The sequence below is a fragment of the Fringilla coelebs genome, assembly GCF_963513975.1.
Source record: "Fringilla coelebs genome assembly, chromosome: 1".
NCBI classification, from domain to species: domain Eukaryota; kingdom Metazoa; phylum Chordata; class Aves; order Passeriformes; family Fringillidae; genus Fringilla; species Fringilla coelebs.
This window is the reverse complement of record NC_140028.1, coordinates 102,829,542-102,843,992: the sequence shown is the minus strand read 5'-3', so window position 1 is coordinate 102,843,992 and position 14,451 is coordinate 102,829,542. Positions and strand designations below refer to the sequence as shown.

General features: G+C 37.9%; 1 protein-coding gene across 1 annotated transcript in view; it reads right to left on the bottom strand.

The window, feature by feature from the left end:
* Positions 1-14,451, bottom strand: part of ITGA9 (integrin subunit alpha 9) — a 226,119-nt gene that overhangs the window by 57,670 nt on the left and 153,998 nt on the right. Inside the window, exons 19-22 of the mRNA XM_084226021.1 lie at positions 11,009-11,095; positions 9,704-9,783; positions 6,562-6,651; positions 3,735-3,843 (exon numbers count right to left, since the gene is read on the bottom strand). Of these exons, the coding sequence (XP_084082147.1) occupies positions 3,735-3,843; positions 6,562-6,651; positions 9,704-9,783; positions 11,009-11,095 (366 nt within the window). The remainder of the gene's footprint in view (positions 1-3,734; positions 3,844-6,561; positions 6,652-9,703; positions 9,784-11,008; positions 11,096-14,451) is intronic.

The window sequence follows — 14,451 nt, the reverse complement described above, 5'->3', positions numbered from 1 at the left end:
TAACCACTGCATGATATTCTGCATATGTTTTCCTTATGCAGCAGAAGCCAAACAATTACTGTGACTACTGGACTGTGGGTTTTCTGAGTGAGTTGCCAGGAAATGCATGTGAACAACTTCCATTCAAGTTCTGGCATTTTCAATTAAATTACACTTTTAGTGGAAAATATTAGCTTTCTATCTCTCCCTGGCCCCCAAAATTTCAACAAAAGCTCAAAGAATTTCCCATCCACCGCTGATATGTATCCAGTGAAAATTCCAAAACTTTTGGAGTTTTGCTGAAGTGAAATAATCTATGGAAAAAATTCAATTAAAGTAAGTTTTCATTTGTATCTACAGTTTTTATTAGGAAAAATATTTTCTGGTTCTTTCTAACAACACAAATATAAATGCATTAAAAAACATTAAAGTAAAAACATGAAACCCATTACAATATTTATCCACACTGAGATACTACTGTGAAAAGATCTAACATGCAGTTGTTAATTGTGTAAAGTACAAATATTAAAACCAATAGGTTTTCATTCTTCAAACACTGTTTATGTTTGAAGAAACGCCTGACTGATAAACAGAACTGGTTTGCAAGGCCAAATCCTCCTGACAAAAGCCCTGAGGCGCTAGGCAGGGGGAGAAGTCGCATTAAAATGCAGTATGATAAATGCTACATGAAATACAAACATAGTGTTTTGTGTGAGACATTTTAAAAACTTTGATTATCTCACTAAGATCAGATATGAGTTATTGCAGAAAAGGCATTTTCTGTTTCCTTGTTCATATTTGATCTAGTAGAGATTTTCACATATAAAAACTGCTATAAGGCCCATATTTTTGTAACTCATCTCTTTTGTAACTCTTTTTGGTTAAGAAACTATCTTTTTTTTCCGTCTGGAAAATTTAAATATTTGGCAGGAAATAATTAAGCAAAGAGTGATACAAACAATGCTTTGCCTATTGTGAAACTACCTTTTCTCTCGGATACACACTGTTATAAGGTTTATCCCATTATTGGAGAGCAGATGTGTGACTTGTTATGGTATAATTTTCTACTTCTGTATGGAAAAAATATTAATATTGCAACTGTTAAGTGTGAGTATGAGAAACAAGAGCATTTGGTAGGACAAATGGTGGCACTGCCAATACATAGATTCTCTCTCCCTTCCCTGTTACCACTTTGCTTTACTGGAAATATTTATCTAGTTAAAGCATCAGTGCATCCATTCTTCTGGATTAACCAATCACTGGGTATGAGAAGGAGGAAGGGAAGAAGACCTACAAACCCCCAAGAAGTGAACCAGAAGCACAAGAATTAGTAGCCTGGTTCACAAAAGCTTTTTTTAATGTCCTGAAATCCTCCTTCAATAAACAGCTAAGGGCACTGTATGACAGTGGGGGTTTAATTGCTGTGGATCACAATCTGTCCATGGAGGCAGATATGTTATTTATTATAAGCTGAGTTTTCAGCCTAGGAAAACAGAAAGACACTATTTTTCACAATAAATGAACCTACCTCTGCATGACTTATCATTCCCTAGTCCCATCTAGTGGTCAAAAAGGATTTGTAGGGCTTGTAATAGATGCAGTTACAGCAGTAAAACACAACGCCAGTTAATGCTGGCCACATCACAAGAGTTTCGTATAATAATCCATCCATATATTTTGCCACATCAGGAACCCATCTAACTGCCTTGGAAGTGTAATATATAAGTAACACTTGAATAATGCTTAGATGCTATGAGGTATTTACTGAAAGCTTCTCACACCTGTCTTTTTGATGATGCTGTTGAGTCAGGGACGGAAAGAAGACTCCAGTCTTCAGGTGGATCAGAAGGCAAAAGTGTTTAAGGAAAGCAGCGGGTCTTTTTATAATGTGACTCGCTAAGGTGATACTTGATTGGTCTCAAAGTAGAAACATCTCATACCATTGGTGAACTATGAATAGCACACCAGAGAACCATATCTATAAACAATGGTTAAGAAAGAGAGATAATAATTGTTTGAATTCTTTCGTCTAAGTTTCCCACAGCTTCTACACAGCTTCCCAGGATTTTCTTGGGAGAACCATGTCTCTCTGTGTTCAGAGGATATGTAATTACTACATTTAGTGCCCTTATCTCTTCCCTATACTGTACTGTTATCAGTAGTGCTATAAATATTTTCATGCTGGGGCATTTAGCAAGCCTGAATCCCTAGCACAGATATGTGTTTGTTCTCTTGGATAAAGGGTGCTCACTCCTTTGCTCAATGACCATGTCACTAAAAAGAATTACTCTTCCACTTTTAACCTGTGGCTTCATCAAAGATGTGGCACTTGAGTAATTAGGGCTCTTTACCCAGCACGTGAAAAAAGGTGGAAGAGAAACAAATGGTAGGAGCTTTTTTTCCTGTGAAAGTGAGATGCCATGTTTGCAATTCCAGTCATAATATATTCAGATAAGGGACATATGCCATCCCTGCACACTGTAAATATGGTATCCAATCAAGAATGCATTGTACAGCATTGTAGTGGGATGCTCTGCCTGAGTGGAGGTAAAACAGCTCAAACTAAACCCTATTTGTGAAAGTTACCCATGATGGATGGAGAAGGGTAGTCATGCTGACTTTGATGTTAAAGACTGCTGAGGCTTTGAGAAATGGATTTGTAAGGGATTCTCAAAACCTGACAGATAGCTCACACAGTCTTGTACCTCTGTATGCAAACATTGAGATAAGGTGTGCTGACTTAGGAAGGCCATGGAATAGAGATGACATTGTTGAGAGAGAGAGATGGAACTCGAAACAAGTTTCAACAAGCTTCAAAATATGGTCCTGCAAAATGACCAGATATTTTAGAGAACTGAAACTATGAAAGATGCATTGGAGCAGGACCACATGGGGTGAAAATATAGGTGATTGGTGTTAGAAGTATTAGCAGCATTGTGTGCCAAAAGCTAATAGGCTGAAGAACATATTTATAAGGCATTCTAACCAGGAAATAGGTTGGCTTCTGATATAATGACATTGAGTTTTACATCTCTTATGTCTCACCCTTCGACAAGACTGATAAGGGAATAAAATCTTTTAAAACGCCCCTCAGTTGCCCTGTCTCTGAAAAGCAGGGACTACCAAAAGAGACTGACTCATCAATCCCAAAGCTAAACATTCAGATAGCATTTCCTGACAAAAACTGGTACCAGTGAAGATGTGACAGGCAATGTTCCTGATAAAGGAATCAAGTGATAGTACAGATAACTTGTCTAAAGCTGCTGAGCTGGCACAGCTAGCCTAGAAACACATGAGTGACAGTTGATCACTTCATACCATAAAAGCTCAGTCCCACCTTTTATCAGCATGGACTTCTAACACACCGCTTCCAGGACAGTCTGGAGATTCTTCCCTTGAGTGGAGAAGTCTCTCAAGGTTTCTCCTTGAGGCTGAGCAAAAGAGATTTGCCCACAGTTGTTGGTACGAGCGAGTACACCTATATAACCTTCAGTTAAAAACTGTTGACCCACTTGAGGCTAGGACTGGATTCAGTTGCACCTCTGAGAAGTTGTTTATAAAGCAAGGGAGTCCTTTCTGAATCTCACAACTCAACAAGAGGGTCTTCTTTATAAACCTTGTCTGAAGCTTCCATTCTGCCCATGACTGTGATGCAAAATCATGCACAAAAGCCCTTACCACACTCAGAATAAAATAGGTATAAATAACAATGTGCTGTCAATCAGGAAAGCAGTCAAAATAAGGATGAGTTTTACCTGCAGTGTGAAGTTGAGAGACTGGAAAAGACATTCATGGTTTTCCAACTGAACAAAGTTGGAAGCTGCCACAGAATCACCATAGAAAAATGAAGTAGGGAAGACTTCTCTGTAAGACCAAGATACAAATTTAGTAAGCTGAATTTGTGACCAAAATAAAATATATTTGTGTCTAGCTGAATTGCACCCCTTGCTTTCTAGTCATGTGAGATTCTATGGAACCATTTTACATTAATCTATTTTTTGTGATTTGATTTCCTTTTGGCAACATTAGAGTACACAGGCAGCATCTCAACAGACATGGGTTAGCATCCCACCAATGAAGCAGACTTCTTTTGATTACTTATCCTTTGTTCTCCTTTCCTATCACAAATCCTCCTCTCTGGAGTCCCCTGGCATGGTTGATTTGCTCAAGTTCCATAGTTTGGATTAACACTGGAAATCATTGCACTACAAAGTTAATCTGAAGAAACGGTATCTAAGAGGAATACTTTAAGTTGCATATTCACTAAAGTAATCTTTCAATTTTATTTAACATTTACATAGCATTTCTGGAATAAACAGGTAATTACCTAAGTTTTACTACCTTTATTATTAAGCAGATGATTAAAGGAAAGATTAGAGGGGGATAACCTGCTTTCAACTAGAGTAGAGCAGTACAAGTTTCCTTAACCACTCTTATCATTTAATCACACAGTAAAATGCAGTAGGATTTTATCAGAAATTACTTGGAAGCACAACACAATACCCAAAAATCCTGCAGAAGAAGACTAGGAGTGCTTTAAACATCCTTTATGTCTTCTTTTAATCTCAGGCTTCTCCACTATCTGGAAAGGGTCCTGGTGTAATTTCAGACAAACCTTAGTCTTCCCTACTGCCTAAAACTCTGCTTCCTTCCCAGGTTTTCCTTTGGAATCAGAACACTTTGAGACAGGATTTTAAGCCTGTTTAGGTACATTTCCTTTTTTCCTGCCTGCATCCTTTGCCAGCAATTACTAGGGGAAACAGTGAAAGGCAGATTTTCTCCTCCCATTTACAGTGTTATGCCAGAAGGCTTCTTCCAAATATGGTACAAGCCATTCTGGGCTATTTATAACCAGGAATGAAGTTTGCTCCTCTAGATTCAAATGTAGGACAATTAAACTAATAAAACAAGCTTCAAAAATATACTGTCCAAAAAGAAGAATATTACTAATATTACTATCCCTAGGAATGTGCCCTCCAATAAACACAACTTTTCTCTGGCTGTTGGATTTTTCTGTGAACTTCAATTAACTAAGGTTTGTCTATGAGAAAGAAAAATATAATCCACACAGGCACTTAGGTGAGGCTTATAAATTCAGAGACCTTGTGCTTTAACAAAGTATATTCTGAAGAGAAAGAAAATAACCCAATTTTTATTATGTTTTGGCATGCAGTATTCTGTAGGTAACAAACAGAAATCTAAACACACTGATGAAAACATTCATATCTGTAAAGCTGAATAAAAATCCATCTGTAACAAAGCATCAAGAAACAAGAGTTCAATTTCTAAAGAATTTCTAACAATGAAAGCATTCAAAAATTTCCAGCGCATGCTGCTGAGACCGTACTCTCAGTACAAAGATTTTTGTCCTTGCTAGTCATCTTATGAGGTTTGACAGTGCACTTCCTTTCTCTGAGAAGGCTCAAACAAACCTTTTATCCATTCTGACTGCTGTGGTAGTAATTAAGGATTTTATTTCTATCCAACAGGATGAGCTTTATGAGGTAAAACCCAGTCTAGGCCTTGAATCTGCATTTATTCAGCTTTTCAATCAAATCACATGTCAGTGCAGGTTAACTTTTTTTCTACACATGTAGCATAGTGGTCAAGGGAATATTTGACTTCTACTGATGTCAACCTGCACTGGTCATTTAGACAATACTGGTAGTCTGGAGGCTGCCACAGATGAGACACTGACTCTCTGGGGACACTATTGATGAGTTTTTGCTTCCCCAGTTAAGGAATGAATGTCAGCTTTCTCAGTCTACATAAATACTAATTAATCTTCAGTGACCAGGTCCTCCAATTTCAACTCAAAGTACTGTTTATGCTAAAGAATGGTCTGACTGTTGAGACTGACAAAATCTTTCATTCTAGGCTTAAGACTGTGATGCCAAGAGGAAAGGAAGAGTTCAAAAGTTCAAAGGCAGGAACTCATACACGTGCAGGCTAAGGCAGAGGACACAATGGCTGTATGCTATGCAAGTATTTCAGTCAAAGGGTGAAAGTTGCTCCACAGTTGGTAGTCAGATGCCTCACAGACTAGGGAATAGAGGAAATAAGAAAATAAACAGAAGCAGAAGCAAATTCTGTTTGGGAAATTAAACAGAAAGGCAAACAGCTAGACTTCACCAATCTCCTTAAAATTCCAGAACATTTGACAGTAACCTTTGGCCTGGTGACTCTCAACCATTTCCTTAAAGACATGTCCTAAGGAACAAGATTTGGTTTACTTTTCTTCTTAAATTTAATTTTAAGGTGCATCATATCGACAGCATCACTTGAATTTAAACACAATCACTAAAATACCTACAATAAATGTGATAGCAACTAATTAGCATTAATTAGGGAGTAGTGAAAATGAGGTACAGTCTTGAAATTAATAAAATTTCCAAATATTGAATGAGGTTGTCTGAATGACCAGAGCCTGGGAAACAAGGAAAAAGCAACAGTCTGGATACATGTAAACAAAGAAAAGAATTAATTTTCTCACTGGAAGACACTCAGATGTTATTGTTAGGATGATGCTGCTGATGATGATTATTATTGTTTTTTTGTTTTAATTTGGTGATTGATACTTACCCATTGATGGATGAGTCCACCTCATGCATCAGGGGCACAGACAGGATTAAAGTATTATCATGCAGACATTCAGCACGTTCTAGGTTTCCACTATGTCAGAAAGGAAAAATAAACATACTGCAAATTGACAGCCTTTGTAATATATCAGTTTCCCATTCACCATCTCTCTGCCTAGTACTCTGAGACTCTCTATTTGAGTGATATCAGCTCCTTAAGAAAGTTCACCCAACCCTGGAGAGGGCACACACAAAAAGCATGAGTTTTGTGGCTGTGACATGAACAGGCTCATTAGAAAAAAAAGTACACCGGAACAAGGTGTGAATTCAAATGTCTGTGGAAAACTTCAGCAGCCATCATACCAAGTGGAGAGAAACAAGAACATTTAGACTTCCATGCAAGGGCTCATTTTCTCCCAGTTTGACTGCACATCAGTTTGTGAGGGACACACCTCACACAGGGTCTTGACTCATCAAATGAATAAATGTTTTCAGTGTACCTGCACTGTACTATAGCACCAATTTGCTGCCACTGCAAGCAGTTTTTCAGGCAAGACTCTTGTAGTGAACTGGCCATGACCTCTCTGCAATTCCACCGTCTCTTTCCCCCTCTTCCTGCATTTAGCTGCCAAAATGAAAGCACTTCTACTTTACATTGTCAAAGGAAGTTGCCTCAGCCAGTCAAAACCAAAATGAAGAAAGGAAAAAAGTGAGCAAGTCAGTTTATTTCAGTGTGAATACTTTATATATAAAGTCTGGGAAAGGTTCCTGTAATGCATGTCTAGCACACAAACCTGCAACTATTCTAATTCTGATTATGAGTCTGCTTGTTGGGTGACAGCTCAAAACAACAGTCTTGAAAGATATGTTACATGTATTTCCAATTTCCTCAGTAGTACTCTGGAATCACTTTTGCCTTGCAGTTCATTGGATTTACTCACAAATCAAACTGGCAAAACAAAAGATATGATCATATTTATTTGAGGACAGTATCACTGAGGCAACAGCAGGCAATAACATCCCAAGTGATATCATGCAGATTATGAGTTGCTCAGGTTACAAAAATAGAGCCTGCTGACTACATACATGCTTACCTACAGCTCAGCTTTCTGCAACAGACACATTGCCTATGTCTGCTGATAAAATATGGCCCAGATAGAAAACTCCATAAATTTCACCCCTGGAAAAGAACCCCACTTAATAAAAGCTTTTCCCCTGAACAGGTTCACAGAAGAGTCCAAAATTGAGACATTTCTCATCCAACATAAATACTGAGATGGTGGCACACAGAATAAGCCAGTAGAATTCTACACAGGGTTCATGGATATGTTCTTATCTGTTTCAAATGGAGTAAAGGTACTGTCAGAAAAGGAGAACACAACTCAGTGAATCTAGCTCTAGAAAAACAGTTCACACCTGGAAGCAAAGAAAAAGGTTTGTTGTTTTTTTAAAAACAACCAAATAGTGTAAGAGAAATATAATGTGGTGTTTAATTCTTTTTCCAATACTGAACCAGTCTCTTATCACAGATTCTACTGCCAAATTTGCAGCTACACGGGACAGGCTCAAGTAGACACTTGAAAGGCAACACTTGCTTTCCTGTGACAGAATAACATAGCTTCCCTGACCAGCTATTTCTGTCAGACTAGCTCCAGTTCTGCGTGGAAAAAAGGCCTTCACATATGGCAGTCTGACTGCAGCTCAGGTACTCTCTCTCAATTTCCTTATAATTGACTTTACCTCAGGGCTCCCTGCAACTCTTGTGGTAGAAAGATTTTGTTACACTCATTTGACAGCCAGGGCATTAAGCAATTTGCCTAAAGTCACAGAGGAAATGAAGGTAATCAGCATTGAGACCTGCACTACTCTCTTTGGAGGTTCAGCTAAATCCTTCAAAGCATAACTAGTCTCTCTCAACCTTCTACAATGAGAAACTTTCTCATAACATCTCTAAGGATGCACTCAATGTGTAACAATTACTGTTTATTTCTTTGCTCATCTAAAGGCACAGACTAGTACTTCTCACTGGTAGGGCACAGAAATATAAGAAGTGAGATTACAGAGGGAAGTCCTGTGCTATCCAAGGTTGGAAAACACTGGTTGTGCAAATTTGTGCAAGACATGGTGATGTGTCTCACTTTCATTGTCTCATACCAGTCCTGTGTGCTGCAGGATCTTGTTCCCACCTACAGCTGCTACTGCAGGGGAGGACCATGCCTTGTAAGGGCAGTCACTCAGCAGCTGCTACATCTTATCTCTCATCTCTACCTTTTTGTAGAGGAGTCATCCCATTTGGGAGGAGAATTTAGACTGAAGATCATGATTTGGATACATAAGGATATGCAGTTGGCTCATTTACACAGTAAATGGGAGGAGGAACTAGTCAACCACCCAACATAACAAAGCAGCAGTTCATGGCCAATGTTAATGCAGCTGCACATATCATGTTCCCATACATGTTACTGAATCACCCATGCAAGTATGCTTCTTCATGGTACATCATCTTAGAAGGCACAGAGCATGTGTCACACCTTTTATCCTGCCCAAGACAAAATGCCTATGCATGCATACTTTGCAACACCCTACTTCAATGCCTACTTGAAGTGCTCTTTGGGAAGTACACTATCTAGATGTTTTCCACAGTCTGTCATGACTCACTGAAGATCCAGAGTGGGGAAAAATAGATATGTGACTTTAGAACCTAACACTGGGATCCTTGACTATCTGATTAAAGCATGTAACTTTTTTGGTTTGCATCCCAGCATGTTTATTTCAGTCAAATGCTGGAACAAATGGGTTGGGCTATCTTGTGTTGATCATCAACTGCAGCTGAGCTGAGCTTGATATATGGTCCAAAGAGATAGCCACTGAAACACAAGAGCCTTTCAACTGAGAGAATACAGAATGATCCTGCAGAATGGCAACTGCCTGGCAAAAAAACCTATGTATGATCCTACCTCATTTTTCAGAAAGCTTCAATACATAGTTCCTCTGCATCATCAAAATACATGCTTTTAGCCCCAGTAATTTAACCTAATTTACTACACATATACACATCTACAGCATGTAATTGTCAAGCACACATAATGCACACTTTATGGAACAAAGAATATCCAAGTCATCTAGACATATAATGGTCCCCTTACCTTTGGGCAGTGACAAGGAAGGTAAGTGTTTCTTCCTGCCCAGTCAAATGGCTTGTGTCAAAGATCACATTGAACTCATACTGTGCAAAGAAAAAAAACCATATTTATAGACTCTGCATATTGTTTTAAAGTGTATTTATCCTGAAACTTTATTTATATTTTACTGGCCTAATTTCACAAAAGTAGCATATTTTGATATGTGTAAGAGCACTTCTGCAAATTACCTTTTAAGTATTAGTAATTGTGTTTCTCTATAAATACTATAGAGTTTGGGTTTTCCTTCATTAAGAGAAGACCTTTACTAGAATTGCCATTCAAAGATATTTCTTGAGGAGATCATCTGCCTGGGAATGAGTCTTGCAGAACAGGACAATCACTACCTGAAACTATGTCAGTATGCTATTTGTTGATTAAGAGAGCTTTTGGGGGAATGAAGTCCACACCACAGGCCTGCACTTGGAGACCTGGAGCAAGTGGCACAAGCCAAAGCAGCATTCAGGACACGGATCATAATGGGTGAAAACAGGTGCTAATTTTGAAATAAGAATTTTACTTTGGTGGATTACTTCTCCATGTAATTTTTCTGCCTAACTCCAAAACAGACTTTGGCCAAGTAAAATAGTGTCCAAATCCATTGTAATTTCAATTGCTTACATTCTTACATTCTAGATAATATTTTGCTACTGCATGTATTTTTTCAATTCCATTTAAAATATTTTTTACTTTTTGAAAATAGAACAAAAAGAGTCAATTATAAAAACAGAAAACAAAAACTTTAATATTGGGTAAAAGGATACATCATTTCAAATGGAAAGGATTTGCTTTTGAAATGGAAACTTTCTGAAAAATTTCAGACCCATTTTTTTCAGGCCATCCTTAAGTTATTCCTCATTTTCTCACCTTTCTGGGTTGGTCATTTATATAGATCATTTTAGTGGCAGGAAGAACCCAGTTGGATTTTTTTAATGTGAAAGAAGACAAAAAACTCACAGAGGCAACATAAGTAAGACAGAGAGTCCTTTTCTAATTTTTTGCAGAGGAAATATGTAAGTTTTCCAAAGCTACAACTTTTGCACCATTTTTCAAAGCCATTTTATTGCAGTGTCCAGAGCACTGTCATTGGCCCTGTCTGGTGGGGAAAAGGATAGCTAGTCTCTGTAACTGTGAAAGGCTTGGATTTCTGGCTTAGCAAGCTAGAGAAAGTATCAATCATAGACGTTTAACTGAGCAATTGGCTTTCCAGCCACTCTTTGAGACAAAGGTAAATGGACCAGTATTCTGCAAATGCAAATATCATAAAGTTACCCTAGATTTGGATCTCATGAAAGGAAATCCCACACTGCACTTGAGGAAATCTGATTCCAGTAACTCACAAGCAATACCCAGCTCCTCCTGCAAGAAAACAAAAAAGACCATGAGATAACGGATTTGGGGAGAAAAAGCAGATAGCTAAGAAACACTATCATGATGAAATACTATGGAAAATTAAATATTTCCCATCATAGCACTGTGTTGTACTTCCTGATTTTACATTAGTCAGACCAGCATTGGGAAGAAGACAGCCATAAGAACCTTGCTCTAAAAGACAGATCATGAGGAAATACTGCATGACTAAACACATTAGAATCAGGGGTGTCATGGTTTGATGCTGGTGTAATGCTAGTGCTTTTATGAAAATATATATTTTTTAGTGTCTGCTGTGAGATGTGACTAGGAATAGAGTAAAGCAGGTTTTAACTTAGGAATAAAGAAAAAAACTTTATTAACTTACAACTATATGCAAAAAGAAACACACAGAACTCAGAATTAAAACTTTCCAAAACATTCCTCCTCCTTCCACTAAATTTCTAATACATCACAGTAGGACAAAACTTTGTATTTTCAATTCAGTTATCACCCCTCAGATCACCAACTCTCAATCTATCACCACCCTTCAGATAATAAATTCTCAGTTCATCAAGACGAGAGGAGTCTCTCTTGCACTAACAAAAACAGGGAAATTTACTTGAATGACTTTCATTAGCACACTGTCCAGTTTAATGATTAATATTAATACTACATTACTGAAGTTCAGAGTAGAGAGTATGAAAAGGTTATTCCCTGAGAGGGTGGTCAATCAGTAACAGGGTCTCCAGGAAAGTGGTCAGGGCACCAAACCTGTCTGAGTTCAGAAAGTATCTGGACAATGCTCTAGGTTATATGGTTTAATTAGGGAGCCCCGTGAGGAGCAGGGAGTTGGATTTAGTGATCCCTATGGGACCCTTCCAACTTGAGTGATTCTAGTAATGGTGTACAATAAAACTTTTCAATGTTAGGAAACAGCAGAAATGAGTTTGGCTTCATCATACTGCTTCAGCCTCCCACAAATTTATAAATTAAAGGCTACCAGAAAGCTTTTCCCATGGACTCCTTGGCTTGCTTTGTGATCAAGATGAAGAAGCTCAGCTAATGAGTAAATATTTTGGTTTTCCTTCACTGCTCACTGTTTAGCTTCAGGCTTCAATTTCAGTGTGCTGTTCTGGAAGGAGAGAAAATTGTTTCTTTTTGTGTTTTCCTATGGTGGTCAGCTCTCTAAACTCAATTTTCACACCGTTCCAGGAGGCTGAAGGGTTGGTGCTGTCTTATCTTACAAATAGGGAACATCAGCACAACTCAGGGCTTACAGAAACTGCAGATATCACTTCTTGCTGATGTTAGGTTATGCTTTTTATGAACAATGCTTCTCTATGACTATACAGCCCATCTGAAAAACAGCTTACTGCATGAGCTTCATAGCAGTTCCTAGTTTGCATAGAAAACATCACCAAAAGGGTTGGCTGTTCCCCTTCCAACAAGACAGTGTGAAGCTTTATCTGGAAAACTTTCTTTCTGAAACATTTCAGAGTGTTACATACTCTTAGTTGATCAGATAAATAGTCAGATAATTAGTCAAATAACTGTATTATGACTTCAACACAAATGTTGACCTAGTTATGAGAAATATGAAGCTCAGCCTGGCTTACAGTCTGTTTCTCAAAGTTCTTTACCACAGAAAAGAAAGGTTCCTCATCATTATAATATGAGCAATGAAACACACAAGTTCAAGACATTGAAACTTCCTCAGCCTCATCCTGACTTACCATTTTCAAATTAGACCCCATATGGGTTTTTTCCCCACGTGATTCTTGCATAGCTGGTATGGGATGACTTACTGGCTAGCCACTACAACCGGACCATTCTCTCTCTCACTTATGTCCTACCAAAATCCGCCAGTCTTCCTGAGCTTGATCTTGCCATTCATATAATTATATCTGGCTTTTATTTTTCCCAACCTTAGCATCATTCATTTCTTCCCAAAGGTAGAACAACTCCTCTGAATTGATGTTTGCCTTGGCACCAATCCAGAGTCATCACTTCACTTCCTCAACTTTCTCCCCACTCATCTCCACCCATGACTGATTGCAAGTTCCTTGCCTAAAATATCTCCTAAAGTAATCTTCCCCAGCCCATAACTGCCCTTCAACACTAGTACTCCAATACCAGGCTTTTACCTATCTGACAACTCTTCTACAATATTATGACTATCAGCAAAATCAAACATTCATATAAGTACAGGTAATTTGTGTTACTTTGCATTCACCAATGTTCTCACAGAGAAAGTGTGAATTCAACTATTCTAACACTCATTTATGACCTGTTAGCTCTTTGCTCCTCTAAGCATACAACCTACTAGTAGATACTGCATCTGCAGTGTCACTAAGGAGATGAAACAGAACAATACTAAACATGTGAAAAGGATATGCCAGATGTGGCTCTCAACAGAAAGTGATATTAATTTCTGAACTTAAGGTAATTTATGTATTGTGTTGAATACTGCTGACTATCTGTGCCAGACTTCATATCATTCTTTTAAAAACTCTTCTGATTACCTGTTATTTCTTAAGGAACTTTTGATTAAAAGTTCCTTAAGAAAGCACCAATGAAAGGCATTGAAACTTCATTAAGGAATTATTAAAATAATCTGTATATTTTTAAAAGGGAAAAAACCTCAAGTTTCTAGAAAATACATTTATATTTCTCTTTCCTGAGCTATACTCAAATTAAAGGTCTTTTTTTAATGTTGTTGTTTAAACTGAAAAAATCCTCCTCACAAATCTTAGGTACTAGCGCATACTTTCCAGAACTGATGAGAAAATGTCCTGGAAGTCTTGTGTTGTTGGCAGAACACTCCTGTTTTGAAAATGTTGAAAATTTACTTAACTTGTTCAGATTTTTTCTTGCAATGCTGCTTGTTTTCCAAAGGATACAAAATCAGAATAACAAGAGTGAATTCTGAGGAACCCTGCATCTCTTGTCAGAGCACACACTCTGCTTTCCTTGTTGTTACTAGTTTTCTTGTTCTATGGTGCCTGTCTGTGAACCAGTGCACTTAACACCACAGAGGATCATGAACAGTATCCTCATCCGAGAAGTCTTAAAATAAATTTCCTGAGAAAATATCACAAGAGAGTGCAAGACACTTGCACTGTCCACCTCATGCTATGCTAAGTCTCAAAAGTTAAGTACTATGCATCTACCTACTATATCCTCTCTGGCATACAGACTTTATAGCTATCCCCACTAGCTATTTGGAAATTCTTTGACCTGCACCAAAGGGAGAGGCTTACACTGGGCACTGGGAAAATTTGCTAAATTTGTAACATTTTTTATTCTCATCATGGACCCTGACTAAAAGGCATACTTATTTCTCAGTAATTTCAATGTAAACT